The 20,674-nt window shown below is 41.0% G+C and overlaps 1 protein-coding gene across 4 annotated transcripts in view; it reads right to left on the bottom strand.

Annotated features, from left to right (window-relative positions):
• Positions 1 to 7,032: 7,032 nt before the first annotated feature.
• Prkacb (protein kinase cAMP-activated catalytic subunit beta) overlaps positions 7,033 to 20,674 on the bottom strand; it is a 100,784-nt gene continuing 87,142 nt past the window's right edge. For all 4 annotated transcript variants that reach the window (XM_021647983.2, XM_021647982.2, XM_021647984.2 and 1 more), the window contains exons 9-10: positions 14,607 to 14,771; positions 7,033 to 10,213 (exon numbers count right to left, since the gene is read on the bottom strand). In XM_021647983.2, the coding sequence (XP_021503658.1) occupies positions 10,088 to 10,213; positions 14,607 to 14,771 (291 nt within the window). In that variant the 3' untranslated portion in view covers positions 7,033 to 10,087. The remainder of the gene's footprint in view (positions 10,214 to 14,606; positions 14,772 to 20,674) is intronic.

Here is a 20,674-nt window from a genome sequence, read left to right as displayed (position 1 = left end):
GGGAGGCTCAGACATGAAGGGATGCTGTCTTCATAGGGAGCTGAGCCCACAGCCTGCAGGCCAAGTAAGAGAGCAGGACTGAGTCACTGTTGTCCCAGCCAGAGGGCAGGCAGACACTATATTCAAAGTCACAAAAACAGCCACAAAAACAACAAAACAAAACAACAAAAATGTACCTGGGCCCAGTTATCAGACATTATATATATTTTGAAATGTTTAAACTTTCTCCCCATTTTCATAGGTGTATTATCCACACATCCTTGTGGAGGAAGGGAAAGAATTAGCATTTGACCATGAACCACAATGTACATTTGATGCTTTAGCTTCTTTGAAAAGAAACATACTAAAATATGAATTGTATTTTATACAAGTGAGCCGGCAGAGATCAGCAACCTTGGCCACTTACTCATTTGATAGAACCAGCAGAAGGTAGGGTCAAGACTTCATTCTCGGTAGCTACTACTTCGAAATCTATGCTCATTATATTTATTCTGCTTCTGATGCAGAAAATAGCTGTAAAATTATAACTTTTATGCTTATGTGTCATAATCAACAGCTTCTTTTTCAGCTCACCTTCTTTTGACACCTCATTGAGCAAATGTGTCCAGATATTGTCAGCCCAACAACTGAGCTAATCGACACAGTAGGGAAGGGATTGCCAGGTTGATAGAAAGAGGTCCAAGATTAGCCCCTGCCTGCCAGGACCATATTCTGTCTAGCGAGAGGAAGTCAGTGAGGACACAGGAACAACAGGACAACACAGGAGCTGCCGCAGGCAGTCAAGTCACAGTTCTTCATGCTGGCATGGTTCACATGATGGGGCTGATCTAGTGTGCAGTGCACACCCCTGGGCATCTGTGAGCTCAGGGGCCTCACTCTTTGTGCCCACTTACGACAATGCATCAGGGTGCAAGTGACTGGGAGATTGTTGCTAAAGGCACCACTCAGATCAGCTGTAATGTTAAATCAAAATATATCCATCAGGATCTTTGGTGTCTGAGTTATTTGCAACTAAATACCAGCTGCTATATTACAACAGATGATGGCACACCCATGTGTTTATAGAGTTATTACTCCTGATAATCACTTCATGGGACAGACAGAAGCCTAATGTGGATACAGCTAGGCTGTTGTGAGGAGAGGAGACACTAGAGGCTGGGCCGGGGAAGACTGGGGTATCTCATGCAAGAGTGATGCCTAGACCAGTGTCTACCCTAACATGATACTTGACACAGCAGAAACAAATTGAGAAATACAGAACACGGTAGGGCCTCATGCCAAACAGTTTCTGACCAGTTACTTCTCTAAGTCCAGTAAGGCTTTCCTTGATGCACTTGGTGCATCACGTACTCGGTGGCAAACCCTTCCTTCCTCTCTTTTTATCTGAAGATGCATACATTGCCTCAGTCATATGATGATCTTTGAGAAACTATTTTCTAAAGAAGCTTCCATTTATCAGGCTGGATTGTGGTTGAAAATAGCATAAAAGCAAATTATTTCTTCCCTTGACCAAATGGTTGGGAGTATTTGGGAGTGGATGAAAGATTAATAAAAATAATAGTCTGCATTTTCTCTGTCCTGAGTTAAGTATGTGGCATGGCGAATCTTGGTTGTCAATGTGATCATATCTAGAATCAACTAAGGCCCAAGCATCCAGGCATGTCTGTGAGGAATTTTCTTGATTGGATCATTTCATGTGGAAGACACACCTTAAATCCGTGTTGCCTTCTGACGGCAACTCACAGAAAACGACATGAAGAAGGGAGCTTTTGCTTTGCCTGCTTGCCTTCTGTCTCCCTGGCAAGTTCATTTCTCCTATCATTGAGGCATTCCTTTGCTAGTATTAGGGCCAACTTCTTCAGGATTCCAACACAGACTGAAGACCAGAAGCTCTCCAGGAATCCTTCAGGACTCTGGCACAGATGGGGGACACTGAGATATCCAGTCTTGTGGACTGAACAACCACCTGATTTTTGGCCTTTCTGTCAGGAGACATCTATTGCTTGACTACCCAGACCACTGCTTGTAAGCTGCTCTAATAAATCACACATAATATGATTTATTATATTACAAATGTAACATAAGTATATTATATATAATAAACCACATGTATACTTTATCTATATATGATTTACATACAATATACATGTATGAGCACACACATGCTTGTGCATGCACACACACATTCTATCAGTTCTGTTTCTTTGTTTTTTGTTTTTTTTTTGTGACAAGGTTTCTCTGTATAGCCTTAACTGTCCCGGACTAGCTTTGAACACCAGGCTGACCTTGAACTCACAGAGAACTACCTGCCTCTGCCTTTCCGAGTGCTGGGATTAAAGGCATGTGCCATCATGCCCAGCTAAGACTTTCTCTTTATAGCAAAAATTATAAGGAATTCAAACAGTCCAATAGAGTTTGAAGGAGAAACTATTAAATAGCCTCAGATTCCAGATCTTGCTGTGAACACAAAAAGATGGGGCTGAGGAGAAAGCTTGAGGATTAACCAAAGAGCAGCAATTTTATAAAACTGTGTCTACCTAGGAAGGATGCTAGAAAAAAAATTTCAACTTCACTAATACTGTAAGAGAGCTTAATTATAATGAAAATGTAAAGCTACATTATTATGTATTTGTGTGTGTGTATGGTGAAGGAGTGGTGCGGGCACACATGTTCCATGGCACACATGTGGAGAGCAGAGGAAAACTTGAAGGACTTGGTTCTTTCTTTCCACCTTGTGGGTCTTGGGGATCTAACTCAGGTCATCAGTCAAGTGTCTGATATGGGACTGATTCAGATTGTCCACAGCAGCAGATTATTTGCCTCATGCTGCAAATAGTTTAACTCTGAGAGGGGTTCTTTGCCAGCTGCAGATAGCTTAACTCTGAGGACTGTGGAGAAGGAATAAAGGCCAGAGCCCAGAGAAAGTTGGGAGGGCTCTGAGAAAGAAGAAGGCTGCTGGTGCTCCCCCTGCTGCTCCTGGTTGCTGTTGATGCAGTGAAGAGAAGTTAGAGATATCCTGAAAGGAAGATTGGACTTTCCCCAAGGAACCCGATGACCCTAACCAGCAGGAACTAGCCTAAGAGAACTACACCCCATCTCCCCACTAATTGTCTTTCTCTTGTACCTGGTGTTGGGGTATTGAAAGGGACAGGTGGGGAAGGGGAGAAGAAGTATTAAGAAACAAAAATAAAATAAAGTTAAAAAGTACGCCAACACTGAGTCTTCCTGCTATCACTGTAACTGTTTAACACAAGGAAAAAGCTGAAGTGGAAATCAAAACTCATACACTTCCCTTCCCCACAAATGATCTACAAAATCCTAACAAGAACTTGTGAAGTTAGTCGTTCCTTCAACCACAGGTCTAAATTTAGACTCTGTCAGCTGTGTGCCTCCCACGGCAAAAGAAGAAATTGGATGGCTCCTATCGTTTCTCATTTCCTCCTTTTGGGACCTTCAAGTGCTCGCTCTTTCTTTCCTTCCTTCCTTCCTTCCTTCCTTCCTTCCTTCCTTCCTTCCTTCCTTCCTTCCTTCCTTCCTTTCCTTCCCTCCCTCCCTCCCTCCCTCCTTCCTTCCTTCCTTCTTTCCTTTCTTTCTTTCTTTCTTTCTTTCTTTCTTTCTTTCTTTCTTTCTTTCTTTCTTTCTTTCTTTCTTTCTTTCTTTCTTTCTTTCTTTCTTTCTTTTTCTTTCTCTTTCTTTCTTTCTTTCTCCTTCCTTCCTTCCTTTCTTTCTTTCTTTCTTTCTTTCTTTCTTTCTTTCTTTCTCTCTTTCTTCTCTCTCTCTTTCTTTCTTTCTTTTTCCTTAAAATTTGTATTAGTCTGTTACGGTTTAAAACACATTGGCTCTATAATTATAGTGAGCACAGCTGATTTTGTTTTATGGTCGTGTTGACCCTAGCTTCCTGCATTGCTTGTCACCAAGTTCTCATTCATGCCCACTTGGACAAGAAGGGCTTGAAGGACTTTTCATTCTATTTACTTAAAGGAGCCTGTCTTGTGCCTTTAAATGTAGTGCAACTTGGCTGGGTGTAATGCTCTTGCCTCATTATTTTCACCCTGCACTCTTGCAGCCATTGTATAATTTGAGTGTTAGTGACGAGGCATCTGAAGACACAGTCTCTTCCTTTCTCATGTCTTGGAGTAGCCTGACTGCTTGCTTGTTCATACTGGGATGGTCTTATGCAGTCCAGGCTGGCTACCAACTCATTTATGTAGCTGTGGATAACCTTGAACATCTGACCCTTCTCTTTCCACTCCTCCAGTGCTGGGACTACAGTTGTGTCACTGTGCAGTTTTTGCTGAGTGCTGGGGATCAAATCTAGGGCCTCCTGAGCATACGCAAGCACTCTACCAACTGAGCTACATTCCCAGGTAGGGTGGATTGACTATAATGCACAAAATTTTAATTGTCAGCCTTGCTTGGATCACAGAGTACTAGCTACCAGGGAACTAGTCTTTCCACACCTGCTAATTAAACAGTAGTTGTTGAGTAAAAAAAAATTTGGTTAAAAATAGTATTGTCCAGAATGTTGGCTCTCTACCTTCTGGTGTCTCAGGTTATTAAGCCCTCATTCCTTTGAGGATAATCTAATTAGGACTTCATTTTAGAAATATTGTTTTTTGCTCTGTCTGGCAATTTATAGGCATTTGATTCAGGTTGAGCCTTTATTTTGAGGGTGTTTCTTCTGTAGTTCTTCATTGCCACTTCCTCTATTGCCTCCTTTAGAACAATAAAGATAACGTCTTATGGTGAAATTGCCATGCTTATTCATATTTTTCCATTTTTAATATTCTTCCTAGGGGCTGGAGAGATGACTTGTTAGTTAACAGCACTTGCTGCTCTGGCAAAGAACTCAAATTTGTTTTCCAGCACTTCCAAGACAGTGCTCAATGACTCTAACTCCAGTTCCATGGACCTGATGCCCTCCTGGAACCTCCACAGTTCCCTACACTTACCTGATTTCACCCTCCACAGGAACACAGACACAGTTCAAAATAAAATCAGAAAACCTTACAAAAATATACTGATTTTCTAGACTTATCCTTTTAAAGAGACTTACAGCAGTGGACAGACTTAAGGAGGTTCATCAGCTGGTCTCAAAATGGGACATGAGCCTGGATTAGCTGGCTGGGCCTCAAATGATCCCAAGGCAGTGTCCTTGGAGCTGGGGACGAACCTTTGGGCCCTGTATACCCAGTAGAGAGCAACACCTGAGCTGTACCACCAGCCTTATCACGTTAGCCCAGTGAACCACACTGTGGATGACAGGCAGCTCTGGGGTAAGACATTTATTTAAGTCTCTCAGGTTATGAAGATCTGTTAGAACAGCAACAGAAAGCTAATACCATAAGGTCACCATCCACTGGGTACTACCCTTCTCCTGAGAAAAAAACAGGGAAGAAAGATGCAGCTAGCACTACAGCTAACATCGCTGTTAATGGGTGAGCCAACTCTAAGTTTGATGCAAGAAACTTGCTGTGCCTTTTCATGTTCAATTTGAACTGCTCTAAGAGGTTAGCTTAAAGCCCAGAGAAAATCTGTCACTCAAAAAGTGATTTGAGTGAACCATGTTTTCTCCAACTCTCCGTGTCCCAACAGCTACTCTGTGTTCCAAGCAAGGATAGAAACAGGAGAAACGATGCCTGGAGCTTCACAGGTACACCTCTTTCCCCACCTTTTCAAGACGCCAGTTCAATTCTGGCTAAGCGCCAGGCCATCTGGGTGGCTAGCACAAACCTTTCGGAGTGTGGGCATGTGCAGTTCTGTGGGCACTTTAATTTGCTAAGAGAGCACCTCAGACCGCTGGCTCATACTGCTTGCAGTTCTGGAGGCTGGAAGTCCACGATCAAGATCTGGCAGAACTGACTACTGTGGAGATGGCTCTTCGTGGCGCCTACGCCTTCTGCCCATGCTGTCTTCATCCGGTCTTCCTTTGGGGTGCTAGTGTCCTTATTCCTCATAAAGTCATCAGTCCTACCTAACTGGGCACCATCCATAAAACCTAGTTTTTACACTAATCCCTCCCCAAACCTTTCTTCCAACTATAATTATATTCCGAGGTTCCAGGAATCAGGATTCAGATAGATGTAATACACACACACACACACACACACACACACACACACACACACACACACATTTCTTTTGTAAGATGAGGCCTCTCTTTCATATTCAGGCTAGTCTCAAAATCATGATCCTCCCGTTTCAGCCTCTTAAATGCTGGGATTTCACGTGTGCATCACGATGCACGAGTAACATGTCAATTCTGTTCATATCAAAATTTAACTTGAGCCTCCCTAAGCACAAAGACTACTGAGCATATATCTAGAAAAGCTAAAAATGAAAACATTTATCTTCACATCCACCATTCATCCATAAGGGAAATTTTATTGTTAATTGGACCTCAAATAATAATAAAGAATAAAGACATACCCAGAGTTTTATTAAAAAAATGAGAGAATGGGGATTTATATTAAGTACTAAAAATTTAGCACTAGAAACAGTAAGAATCATGTTATAAAGTGTATCAATATTCGTAAATGTTTGTAAAGACCATCAAACAAAACTGTAAGCTTTTAAAATAATTATTGAAAACTGATGATCTCTCAGGGAAAACTGCCACTCTAGCCATTCACACAAGACAGTTTAACCATAAGGGCAGAGGCGAGCGCCGAAGTGGCCCTGAGGAACAAAGCATATGCTTTCAGTTCACTGCACAGTGAGAATGGGGGCTCCTGCATCCCCAAACTAATAACATTACCGTAAGCTACATTAACTTACTTTGCTGGCTTTCATCGTGTTAGGAGTAATCTGAAGCAAAATGAGGAAGAAGCTCTTAGCAATGCCGGGCTGCACTCGGCAGTGTTTCAGGAAAAGTCTAATTAGAATGGACTGCTAATATTCACTCTTTTATTGCTCAGCTCTCAGCCCCAAATATCACCCCAACTATCTGAAAGTCAGGGATCCACAACCATTTCTCATATCAGCAGAGAAAAGTCCAGGACGAAGGACATTGGACATATGACTCAACGGCTCTTATCCTTTGAAGATACTTTAATTTTGTGGTTACTGATGAATTAAAAAACACATTTTCAGCATTTCCTAGCTATAGTAGTGCATAGGAAATTCCACTCTAAACAAAGAAGTAGTTTATGAAATAACAACACACCTTACATCTTACATCAAAAGCTTACAGTTTACAAGGTGCTTTTACATACATTATTCCATTTGATTCTTACAACAAGCAAAGGAAAGAAAAACAGTCAGTGGAAAAGGATAATCATCCATTTTTTTAGGCTTATAATGAGCATTGTTGTTTTTTGTTTTTGTTTTTTTTTTTTTTAGACCAAAGGGCAATCAGTACAGGAACATACCAAGAACAAGACAGCAATACCCATAAGCCACAATATCTTTTTTGGTAGGCTGACAGTTTGATATCAAGTGCATATTTAGCATCAGTGAGGGAGTAAGGAATGGGAGACAAGGGCTTTATGATAGTCAAAGAATTTTTAGAACATTGTCAGAGGTAAGGATGCACAGAGATGTGTCACTATACAGTAACTTACCTCAAAGTATGATGCCCTCGAGAATATTTGATAAGGAGGGAACCTTGACCTAACAGGAAAGCAGAGGGATCCCAGAAAGAACCTGTCCTAGCCCTCTGTCCACAGGGATACCTCTGGTACGCTTCACTGTCAGTCTAGGGCCCCTTCCTTCACAATGCCATCTCTTCATTTACTGGGCAAAAACACCATTTCTTCTGTTTTATGAAATATAATTGGAGTAAAATACTGCTTTTGCCACTGACTTAGTATTTCAAGTTTTCAAAGAAAATCTTTTTAGCTACACTGTGGCTAAAAATGGGAATTTTAGGTATGTTAAAAATATTCCAATTTAGTGTACTTGATTAGCCAGAAATAGACCCCTCTGACACACCTGACAGTTTGCTCATGTACTTAAAACAGAGACAGTAAAATGGAAGGGCTCAGACGCCCCCAGACGCCGATGCACGCCTGGGGGTCATCTACCCGGGTAGAGTCCAGCTGGGTACTAATAATTTCATAGAAAAAAATACGTTAGGATTCATAGAAATCTGTTCAATTTTTGAAAACTAAATTATAATAATCAAATTGTCACCCCCATGATTTATTGAAATAATTTTACAATAATATACAACAATGCTACCAGAGAATTTGTAGCATACATAGAACACAATGATTAGCATGTTCTTGGGTCTAAATGAAATACAAAAAAAACCTAAATAAAGTATTTTATACAAATGATGCTTTTAATTTATTAACACGATGATATATCTTTGTTACATAAAACTTGCTACAGCAGAGTATTTCAATTTTTCTTGCACATTTTAAATACAGGTGGAGCAACTGAAATAGTTGTTTGCTATTGTGGGACATTACCATGCAGAAACACTTGACAACCAAAAGACATGCAGATAGGTGGAGATAAGGTCTCAGATAGGACTCTTCAATGTCTTCAAGGGTTTAGTGAGAGTGTGTGTGCATGAACAGGAGTGGTGTCAATGACCTACCTGCACCAGGAAGGAGGCAGATAGAAAGGTTCTATATACACTAGGGTTTGTTTGACTTAAAACAACCTTATATGCTTATAGATTGATCATGAAATGAAATAGTTTAAACTATTTGGGTGAGTTGATTATTTAAGGTAGGTCACTGATACAGAGATAAAATGAGATGGACAAATTAAAAATAATGAAAAAAAATAGTAAAAAGAAAAAGCTAAGCCATTTATTCACAAAGAAACACTGAACTAAATGTGCAAGAGTGCTTGAAATTCCCTCATGATGGCAACATTGTTAAGTCAATTGGCAAAAAGTAGAAAAAATTAAGGAAACACAAATATTAAAATTGTATCTGCATGATCATATACTCTATGAAGAAAAAAAGAGGTTAGAAATTCTGACATATTTAAAGATATCACACCTCAAATTAAATTAAACTCTGAACATGGCAGTTTCTTAGCCTCCTTCCTGCACTGCCGGGGCAGGGCGGAGAGTGGAAGCTGCAACAGTGCCCTCCTGCTCTCACTTTAGAAGAGGGAGCAGCAGCAACTGCTTTGTTCTTCCGTTACGAACCAAAGCAAACAGAAAACTGCACTTCCTGGAGAGTGTCTCTAAGCTGTAAGCAGGGACCAAGGCTCTCGTTGACTTAGTATTTATCCAAATCCATGTTTCCTTTCATTTGCTCGTTTCCCTTAAGAAACTGACGATGAGGACTATCTGAGAAATTTCACAATGTGTCACCTTATCAGTCATGCTTTTCTAAAATACTGGCTGAAGCCCGGCATGGAAGAGCGAAGGCTTAGAAACCTTAGAACTCTCTTCTAACCCACAGACATGTTGGTACCAAGGGAGATAGCTGGGGCGTGGAGCCACATCCCTCACTTTTCTTGACAAATGAGGCATCTGTCTGGTCACTTAATGTCTCACAGAGAGAATATTGAAAGGCAAAGGAAAAGAAGCCTCTGGGCCTGGAATCCACACGGCCAGTCTAGCCGCGATATCAGTGACCCCTGAAGAGTTAGAATTGTCACTTATGCAAATTCCCTTGGTGACAAAACATTCCATCTTCAAAAATTATTAAGAGTTTTGGCAAAACTGAGTCCGAGCTATTAAAAAAAAAAAAAAAAAATCATTGGAGAGTTTATCTTCAAGCCACTGGTCAGCAATAATATCGCTCAAAACTACAAAAAGCAACATGTAGCTTTCCTTTTAAGTATCACACAGCCGTAACACTGCCCATCTGAAACACCAAGAAAGGAAAATGGAGCACTGGTCAGAGAAGTTAATGAGAAGGATGTAGAAGGGTGGAGAAAAACAACCAAAACAGTAGGAAAGTGGTGTACACTGTGTCACGGCACAGAAGATGCTTGTGGAGCGGTGCCTCGGTACACAGGTGGTTGCAGAGTACACACTGATGACGCAATAAAGACCTCACTCAGCTGCTGGAATGAAGGGACCTGGAAACCACTTCAACAAGCAGGTCTCGGCTCCACCTTCCACCTCCACAGCGTGCAAAGACTGAGTGTGAGCTTGAGGCAAGGTTTTTCCTCCCTAAAATTCACAAAATTCTTTTGCACATTTTTCTGTTATAGAGACACGGATTTCTTCTTCTTCGTAGTCATCGAAGTTGCTGGTATCTCCAGAGCCTCTGAACTTTGGTATGAATGGCGCCTCAACCTATGACAGCAAGAGGAAAATAAGAGGAAGAACAACTCCCCAGAGATTTCCATACACTAAGAACAAGGACTTCCCAGCAAGTTATCTCACTGGCATCTTTAAATGCAGTAAGTTCTTGAACAGAAATCCATTAGAAGTTAGCTAGAATTTCACCTGAGAACTACAACAAAATACTGATGCAGGTTCCAGGTTAATCAGCAACCAGAATCAAAATGCTGGCTCTGAGCTTTGAAAACCAGTCTCCATTAATTTTATTTTTATCAATTTATTTCCAAAGCCTTTATTTATTTTTTTAATTCCCTTTCTTCTGAAGTTAATCTCTTTTCTAATTCCCATGTTTACTTAAAACCTCTGACTAGGAAAAGTCTACAGTGGGAACATCTCTCAGAATATCCGAGAATATACTCAGAATATCAGAACTGTCAAATTCCAAACATTTTCATTATTTTGATGATGAAAATTAAGTCTTCCTGTATAATTTTATGGTGTGCTTAGTATGTGTGAGGAAAAGCTTTTAAAAGCTGTAATGATTGGTGCAATTTACACAGCAGCTATGGATTTATAGTCACACACAATTGTTTCCCTGTCACGTCTACTTCACACTCTGCAGGGAAGCCAAGGCAGACATTCCCATTCCTCTCTTAAAGCTTACATAACAGTCAACCAAATTCCTACCACTAACAAATGATGAAGCAGATATTGAACTCTCAAGGGCTTTCTCTTCCATGTACAACAGTGGTCTGATTACATACCTCATCATTACATGGATAGCTGTTTATAAATTGTTCCCAAGCAGGACTAAAGCAATATATAATAGGTTACAGGTAAGATATATACATGAAAATTAAAGATATTTAAAAAGAACCAGGTGACAAATAAGTATATGCAGAGGTTCTAATATTATCTTGTTTCCAAGTTGGTTTCCTTACACTGTGTGCTTGTTCTGCCATCTTATCCAACGCAGACTGAGCCAAGCAGACAAGTCTTCATTTCTAGCCAGATGGTGGTTTAGAATCAGACCATCTCTGGAGAGTGATTTGCAGTCTGAGTTGTCCAGGCCACTTCTTTAGTCTGGGCCTTTTTTCTTTCTACTAGGGGGAATTAGCTATTTCATTGCTCAGAAATACTTGCCAGGGAATAAAAGGCTGTGAACTATTTAAATTACCTGTCTTAATTTTACACTGCTGTGTGTGCAATGTCTACATTAAGGCACTGATTTTTCTTTGTGACCATTGCCGCTCCTCACCACTGCTTCACTGATAACTGAGATTTAGCTGTCCACCAATATGCCTCACAGGATGACCTGGCTTCCAGCTGCTACGTCTGGGTAGTTAGTAGTTTACCATTTGGGACGAGTCAAGCCCTTTCTGAAACACATGGACTCTAGATGAGCAGTGGCAACTCAGTTCTATCACAGTCTTAGAAAGATTATTACTATTTCACTGTGTAGTATGGATAGATTAGTATGTGCTTACAGAGTACCAGCAGAACATCTTTAGTATTAGTAGGGAAAGATTAAAAATATCTCTTTAAGATCTGCCTCCCTCTGCCTCCCATGTGCGGGATTAAAGACATGTGCCAGGTGGGCTTGGTAGTGCACACCTTTAATCTGGGTAGTCTGGGAAGCAGAGGCAGGCAGCTTTCTCTAAGTGTGAGGCCAGCCTGGTCTGCAAAGCAAGTCCAGGACAGCCAAGGCTACAAAGAGAAACTCTGTCTCAGGATCAAAAAGAAGGAAGAAGGGGAGGAAGAAAAAAAAAAAAAAAGAGGCTGCAGTGATGGGGAATGAGGAAAGGAGTGAAGACACCAGTGTCAACAGAAGTCATGTCTGGGCGTGGGCAGAGCCCACGTTTCCTCACCAAATTACCTGACTATAATTGGAGCCTGGACTTACCTACCTAGTTTTTCTCAACACTCCGTGCTTCCTGTTGCATTCTCTATTTTAACCTGCACTTTAAGAGTAATAAAGCTTATGTTGACATATTTGAACAATGTGCTCAAGATCATACTATAATGGACAATTGATCTGACTCAGGCTCACAATCTACCCAGGTCCAGAGTTCAGGGTCTGTCTGTCTGCCTGACTATTTCTCCTCTTCTTTCTCTCTCACTCCCTTTCTCTCCTCTCTCCTTTCTGTTGAAACAGCCTTTCCCTCTCACAAATGTTCAAAGATACAAGTTAAAAAAGTAAAATCTGAGTGTTTTGCAGTATTCAACTCTGTACCTTCCTTTTAATAATAATGTTAAAAGAAGCTTTTTAAAAAAGTACTGTGGTAATACCTACAATTCCTCAAATGTGATATATCACACCTATAATCCTTCATTTAATCCTGTATAGTTCCAAACCAACTTGATTACAAAGAGAGACTCTATCTCAAACAAATCAACAACCCTGACAAAACCCAGAAAAGAAGAAGGGCAGATTGTAAGGTGGTAACATGCTGGGATTTGAACCTGGTGAACCTGGGATCGAAGTTGGAAGCTTTGTGGTAACACTGATATTTAAAGCAGTTATCCTATTTGGGATAACGTTTTTTAAGCAGGAAAATGAAAAACAAAATATAAACAGCCATGAATTTTCTTTTTCAAAGTCTGATAAGAATTCCTTTCATTAACCATGAAGAACTGTCTTCATGTGGGCAAATCTGGATGCTTTAGTACACTTTAGGAGTGGAAAGTCTATTTTAGTACCATGGTCCTGGCTTGTGACTATGTAATGCGTGCTGAGCTAATGGTGCCCACAGCCACAACCCTTGAGCTTGGCTCGAGCTTTGGGGTCTCGCAGGGCATGGCAACTGTACTGCCCTCACACTGTTCAGCCTTGCTAAGCTTTCTCTTAGCTGAGTTTTAAAATTCTTTTATAACTTTGTTTTTATAATCTTTTAAAATTTTAATGAATTAGAAAAACTGCTTTTAATATGGAACAGAGCGTTAAATTCTTTTCCCTCAGGGACTGTGCTTTGTGGTTGTTCATATGAAATGTGGCAAGCCTCTGAAAAGGCAGAAGCTGTGGCTTTTGTGGGGGTGGGGAGGGGAAAAGCTAAATATATACACTTCATGCAAGTTATTTTTAACTTAGCATTCAAGAGTGAAAGGAGAAATATAGTTAACAGAAAAATCTTTTCTTAAATTTCCCAACTTATGACCACGGTGAAGTAATTACCATTAAGTAACTGCTGTTATTGTGGTTGTTGCCATGGGTGACCTGGGACGTACAGCTAGTCTCTTAAAACACTGCTGGCCAGCTAGAGTTGCCCTCTATTTAATCATGAGCTATGCTAGTGTCAGAGAGGAGCTACATTTACATTTATACCTAGTGTTCATGAGGTTTGAACTTCCAACACGGAAGAGTCTTTTTAGTAAGCAAGAGGACAAGACATCCAGCCACTCAGGAGCAGAACTCTCTCTGGATTCCTTTGACATTTATTAGCATAACAGACTCATCTGCCTCCCATCCTTGAACTCGGAGGATGGAATTGGAGGAGTAAGGCCGACTTCACTAATCACCTTGAAGACTGCCTAGGGCCAGCACAGGGTCCCAATTACTATTTAGAGGGATGCTAAGTAAATCAATGATTCCTAAAAGACAAAATCTAGTAATTTCAGGTAATTTGTTTTGACTGCCTCCAAAGCATGGGTTTAATGGCCTCTAGGGAAGCTTCAAATGGAGGACACTTGCATCCGTAGGAAGACGGGTGCTCATTGAAGAATGTGGCAACATGTGCAGTGCATGTCCCAGTGGCTCTTGAGAGGCTATAAAATAAGGATGATAAAACGTTCCTGTTCCCATGAAATAGTTTAAAATGAGAGTGAGCATATAAACAGCAAGGAAGGACATGCTTCAGAGAAATAGCACAGCGAAGTCATACATTTCTTAAGGATTCACTGGACTATGGAAAGGGAGCAAACGGGAAAAATCTCCAGGAGTGGAGAGGCAGACATGCAGGCTGGCCTAGTGTGTGAAAAGGCTAGATCTTTCCGGGAAAACCCCAGGAAAAAAGCTGCCACCCTGCTAAATGTCCACAGCAATGCTACAACAAAAGTGAAAACATCCCAGAATTTAAGCTGATTCAGTGTCAGTCTGGCTATGCGCTGATTCTGAGTTGTATTCATTTCCACATTATCTTTTAAATGTGGTTTGTACCAATTTTGAATGCAACTTGTAGAATACTATCTAAAATCCAATTTCCACAGTTTTGGGTAGAGTTAGTATGAACGGGAAAAACATACTAGGGCAACCAAGGCTTTGTCTTTTATTTAGAGAAGGCACTTTGAGATCCCGCAGGGATTAGCTTAATGGTAAAATAATTATAAAAGTGCTTAAGATGAAAGTATCTCTGCTTCATGACTTCAAGCACACCTTCTCAAAGGCTTTAGGTCAACAATAGGGCCGTACCTTTCTCTGGTAAATAGCAATCCAGTCAGTCGTGGCAAACCACTTGTGGGTCTTTATGTCACTCACACCATTCTTCAGGTTTCCGAATCGCTTGGTCAGATCCACCTGGAGCAAGTTTCGCAGAAGGTCCTTGAGATCGGAGCTAAAGTGGGATGGGAATCGGACCTGCACAAACATAGCAGGAGGGGAAGCACATTGCAAGTGTCTGGATATTTCTGCCTTGATTTCATACATGAAAAAAGAAGGAGGTAGTGGTGACCTCCAAACACTTTTCATGACATACCATAGTCTCTGCACATCTTAAAGGATGAATGGGATAAAGGTAAAGAGCTAAAACTTCTCTTAGAACTTGGCTTCAGTTTTGTTAAGAATGTAGAGCAGTCTCTAGAAACTTAAAGTATGCATGGAGTTGTGCTAAGACCATTAGAAGGCTCACCCAAGGCTCTCTTCAAGAGAGATCCCCTTGGGCCTCATTATAAAACCTCTCAGAGATGTACAATTTAAAGTTATAATCTAAGTGGAACAAGTAACGTATGAAAAATCTCAGTAAGTGCATTTTTGAAAAGAGATCTACCAAGGAAGAATCTGAAAAAGGCTGTAGACACCCACACGGCCTTTTCCAGCACAGAATTCCATTATCTTTATTAGAGATAAAAGAAAAACTTTTAAGCAGAATTCTGCTACTGGAAAATAACATAGAAATATCAGGAATAACCGAGGAGACACAGTATTAAAAATGCAGATTCTGGGGGCTTTGGTATGCTATAGTGCCCCCTTTACAGGCATGGGTGAGGCCACTGATACATATGACAAACTTGCTCAGGACTGCAGAGCTACGAGTCAGAGCTGCAGTTCCAAACAGACATTCTGATTTCAGCACATTTCCCTCTCCTTGTTCTACACCACTCCCATGACTAATAGACTAAATATGGTATCCAGAGGCATTTAGATGGCTGAAAGTTTAAACTTAAAAATTTTCTGAAACTTTCATCTTTCTTACTAGAAGCAATTACTACAAGATCAGGAGTTTCTACTCTAAAACATCACGACAGCTTTATGAAATGAACAAGTTCCCAAAAGATAAAATACAAAGGGAGAGGGTGGCAGTCGTGACAAGTAACAAATGCTGGAGAGGATGACAAGCGAAGGGACCTGAATACACGCAGGGGGATGTACATTACTCAGCCATTGAGGAACCAGTAAAGGAGGCTCCTCAACAATGAAAGGAAAACTACCTCAGCATTCTCACACTTGGGTATCTGCCGAAGGAGCCAAGCCAAGATATCACCGAGATCCTTGCACACCTATACTTGTTGAAGCACCAGTCACAATTGCCTAGGAATCCACCAACAGATGAATCCATAGGAAATGTGATCCATATGCTCCACTCAAAAACATGTTTTCCTTCCAAAGATCCTAGATTTTATATAGGTACATAAACCACACACACACACACACACACACACACACACACACACACACACACACGAGACAAGAGAAAAGAGATTAGGAGAAAAACAAAGGCAAGAGGTGCAAAATACGGTTCAAAAACATGGTACTCTGAAAACTGTCTTTACGAGGTCCATCACTTTGTACAATAAATACCTGCCATTAAGAACAAACAGCATTTCCTCTCCGGCGGTACACTGGGTTGGATTTTCCTTGAGGTGCATCCAAACTTTGTTTAGATAAAGAAATGCCTTACTTTAAGTGGCTCTGACTTGGCCTAGAGTAGAATGTACATGAAGTGTAGAAAGGCAAAGCACCAGTGAGCCCATCCACGATGCGCCCAGCTGCAGACAGCAATGTCTGCACAGAAGTTATTTTGTGGATTCAGGTAATGAGCAATATACTGCATGAACAATATAAGCACCCCAATAAAGCCATCCTTTTTCTGTGCTGCAAACAAAGTGATGGTCTTGATTAGTCAATATGGGCAAATGTACATGTATATGCTTAGATTTCATAACAGCACATGGGTAGTGGTGGCAGTCTGTGACACTAAGCCATAGGGAGCTATCCATTACAGATGCACCTCCACCGCCATAGCACACCCTCCTCTTCAAAGAGGCCAACAGATAGTCGGCATCTTCTGTGGTCCATGTTAACAGTGGCTTGATAACCTGCATCCAACAACAGGTTACGATGGGAAGAGTGACTCATTTTTCCTTCAAAACAGAAGGAAAAATCAAGAAGGGAACTACTTTGTCACTATTATCAATGTGAACACTTTAGAAAGTGAAATCATAAGTACGGAATATTGGAGCTGGTGAGAGCCTGCATTAGAGATGGGGGCCTGAGCTCCAGTGACATCAAAGCCTGGTCACTGGGTTTGTTGAGGAAATAATTCAGTCCTCTGACTTGCGTATTTATGAGCTTTCTGCCACTATGCAATAGGGTAGATAACGCTGACAAAGTTTTAGAAAGCCAGAGGCTAAGATGAGAAAGTATACCCACAAGAACAGCGAGGCTAAAAGAAGAGGTTATTGTAAACTGGGCATGGAAAATGTGTCTGCAGTGTGACATGTGCCACCTTGAGTATTTGCTTCTATTTTCCTTAATTTAATTGCTGTGATTCTTTTCCACCCTTTTAAGACCATGTTGATTCTGGGTTTCCTAATCATGCCTTCCTTAGGTGGGATCATTTCTTGAGTGAGCTACATATTTGTATGTATGATGAGTATCAGAGCTGTGAGCCATGCTGAAATCCACAGAAGAACTCCGAGTCGGTGCCTCCAAGATGGGGCACCAAAGATGGAAACCACATCGTGTTTCAGAGAGCCATAGGTGACTAGCTGTACCGCAAATGTTGACCTGCTCTGACCATGTGCACTGACCTTAGTGAATACTGAATAAGTGTTTGGATTCAAATCCACTCGATTTAAACCTATTATGTGCTATGCACTGATATGCTTGGGACAAACAGAAAACGAAGTAAGACAGAGACCTGCCTTCACAGAGTTTCTGTTTCTACCAAGAAAGTCACGTGATAAATAATGACAGCGGCCACAATTATCAAAAAATGTGACCATCATTTCTCACAAAACAATGTAAGATCTTCGACTTTTACTTTGAAAAATATGGGGAAATCAATGAAAAGTTTTTACTTTTTTTAAAATCATCTTGTTTTGGGGTCTGGAGACTGAACCCAGCACCTGAAGAACATGGAGCCTGATTAGAACCGCTGACTGCAGCTGCATCCTTCATCACAGGGATGGAAGGATGAAACATATTTTCAAAGAACCAACTGCTCTAGCAGCTCAGGTGAGATGACAGAGGTGGCAGTGGAGATGGTAGAAAGTATATTCAAGGGTAGAGCTAAAATATTCCCCTGTGTGCTGGAGATGGAGTCAGGAGTCACACATGCTATCAAACTATTTTATGCTCTCCATCCCTGACCTCAGGCAGGCTCTTGTAGTGTTGCCTAGGCTGGACTCACACCCTGGGGGCCAGTGATCATCTTGCCTCAAGGCCCTGAGCAGTGAGGGTGACAGACACCTACCAGCACTTCCGGCCAGACTACCTCCTCAGGAGAAATAGCCCGACTTTCAGTATTCCATGACCTATGAAAAATCCCTTTACCTTCTTCAATCTCAATTTGTCTAATTATAATATGAGGGAATGTATTTTACTTGACAGTATAAGAAATCACATAACATTTATGAAGATGGCTTTTATTTTATTATGCTCAATAGTAGCGCATTTCCCATTTTTTCCAGCCTTTCTATTAGATAACCACTTTAACAAGGAAGGAGCCTGAAAGACAGAAAGTCATAATTTAATGTTTCCAGAATTCCCAAATAGTTGTATGTCGAAATTTTGCTAGAAGGGAGAGAATGGATGAACTTACCTTGTTTTATAGGAACAGCACTGTGCCTACAGCTGACATCCTAAATGACTTGCTCAAATTACATTATGTAACATGGGGAACTCGGCCCAAGCTGAGCAGAGCCGACAGACTTATGCTTTCAGCACCAATTACAGGCTCATGTATTTCAATTTTGGAATAACTATTACTTTCTATATATGTAAATTTATAAGTTCATCTCTCAAAAGTGACATAATATTCAAAAAGCAAATCAATGCATGCTGTTATGGTATCCATAATTTAAATCCACTAACTGGTCTCACTGACCTGCCTCTTCCATTTAGCAATAAAATAAGTCTGAATCAAATTTGCCTTCACAGAGTTTAATTACAGAAGTTATAAAATTGATTTCTGGCTGATGGAGGGAGTGTCTTGATAAAATTCTACAGTTACTGACACAGGGAAAGATTATATAACTAGTAAGATTTTTTATGCACTGGAACAAACTTAAGTGACTGAAAAAGAGTTTGTACACTGTATTGGTGGTGTTCTGTTAACTTCTGGACACAGCCTACTGGGAGCCATATGAAGAAACCACTTCTCTAAGTGAGCCACTGCAACCTCAGTAAAGGATTTCTCTAGCAGGAAAAAAATTGCTGTACATTACTTACATTACACTTTCATATACTGGGTTTTCTATAGATGTGTCAATATTCACACCACCTGAAGTCCCCGGGGAACATTAGTCAGCCTGCATTCCATAAGTGAAAAGAGAACTGGGGCATTAAAATACAGTTATAAATATTATAAATATGCTTATGGTGTCTCTAAGGGAAAGAGAACAAATTTAGATGGGTGCAGAGGGCTACTGTTCACTTCCTTCTCATTTCTCTTCCTCCCTCAAAAGCAGTCAGTGTTAAAACCATCTGCTCACTAGATCAGTGAAAGCCTATATGGAAGCAAGTGTTGATAAGATTATTAAACCACTAGAATGAAGTATTTAGAAAATGGCCCCCCGGGGGGGGGGTTATAAAACAGCACAACTGCTTTACATGTCAGGAACAGGACATTTCGGGCCCCGGGGATGTGGCTCAGCTAGCTCAGTGCTTATCTACAATGCACGAAGCCCATCTTCAACACCAACGCATAAAGCTGTCTTCCCTGCAAAAGCACTTGGGAGGCGGAGACAGGAGGACTACAAGGTCAGAGTTTTGTTTGGCTACACAGTGGGCTTGAGGCCAGCCTTCAATACAGGACAGCCAGTGAAAAGAAGATAGCAACTGAATACTTCTAGGTCAATTTAACTATAGTCAAAGCCAAGTAGAAAATGGCATTTAAGTTTCCTAAGAAAGCAGTAACAATGATCTCTTAGAAACAATGCTGCACTGTTTTGCACATGTATTTATTGGTTAGAAGGCAGGATGTATGTAGAAAAGTCAGCATGTAGGCCGGAGACTGCCAGCAGTAGAGCTGGCTGCTTCCAAGCTCTGTGTTTGTCAGGGACCTGGGACCTTGAGTGTTGCCAGTTTCTTACAGTGGATGAAACTTTCCTTGAACAGTAAGTGTGGTTCACTGTGCACAGATCTGCTACAGACCCTGGGTACCTGAAAGTGTGCTTCATTCTGAGAGTCTGGGGCTTTCGTATGTGCTAAGTCCAGGGTGCCAGTAAAAACCCTGCGCCCTGAGTTTCTCATGGCTTTCACTGACACATAACACCTAATATTGGTGAATTCATGTCGAGGCAGTTAAAGGAGTCTCTGCGGCTGCAGAGGGAGGCTCCCGAAGGCCCGTGCCTGCTCTTCTGTGGACTTGCCTGGACTGCCTTTTCCCTGTGCTGATCTGGCTTTCTATCCTTTGGCTGTAACAAGCCTAAGCCCACTTACCAGTGTGTGCTGGGCTTTCTGAGTCCTCTCAGATTCATCAAACCTGAGATAGACTTGGATCCTGACACAGAAGGCAATGACCTTTGGGCTACTAATCAGTTATCCTTCATGTGAATGCTGATTTCCCTTCAGCAAAAATTAATAAACTCTTTGACAGTACAGAGTGAGGCTTATGCTCCTACATTTCCTATAGTATCTTCTTGATGTTCATCGAGAATGGAATGACATTTACATGATATAGAGTGAAGCTAAGACATTTTTCAAATTACATAAGTCAAAGACTCTAAGATTATGTTGTCTGCAACTGCTGTTACTTGATTACTCTGTCTTTACATACCATTTTTGAACACAATATTGATTTTTGTAGTTTCATCAGC

Source organism: Meriones unguiculatus, chromosome 10 (genome assembly GCF_030254825.1).
Source record: "Meriones unguiculatus strain TT.TT164.6M chromosome 10, Bangor_MerUng_6.1, whole genome shotgun sequence".
Lineage (NCBI taxonomy): Eukaryota > Metazoa > Chordata > Mammalia > Rodentia > Muridae > Meriones > Meriones unguiculatus.
Note: the sequence above shows the minus strand (reverse complement) of the source record. Positions and strands in the feature narration are given on the sequence as shown.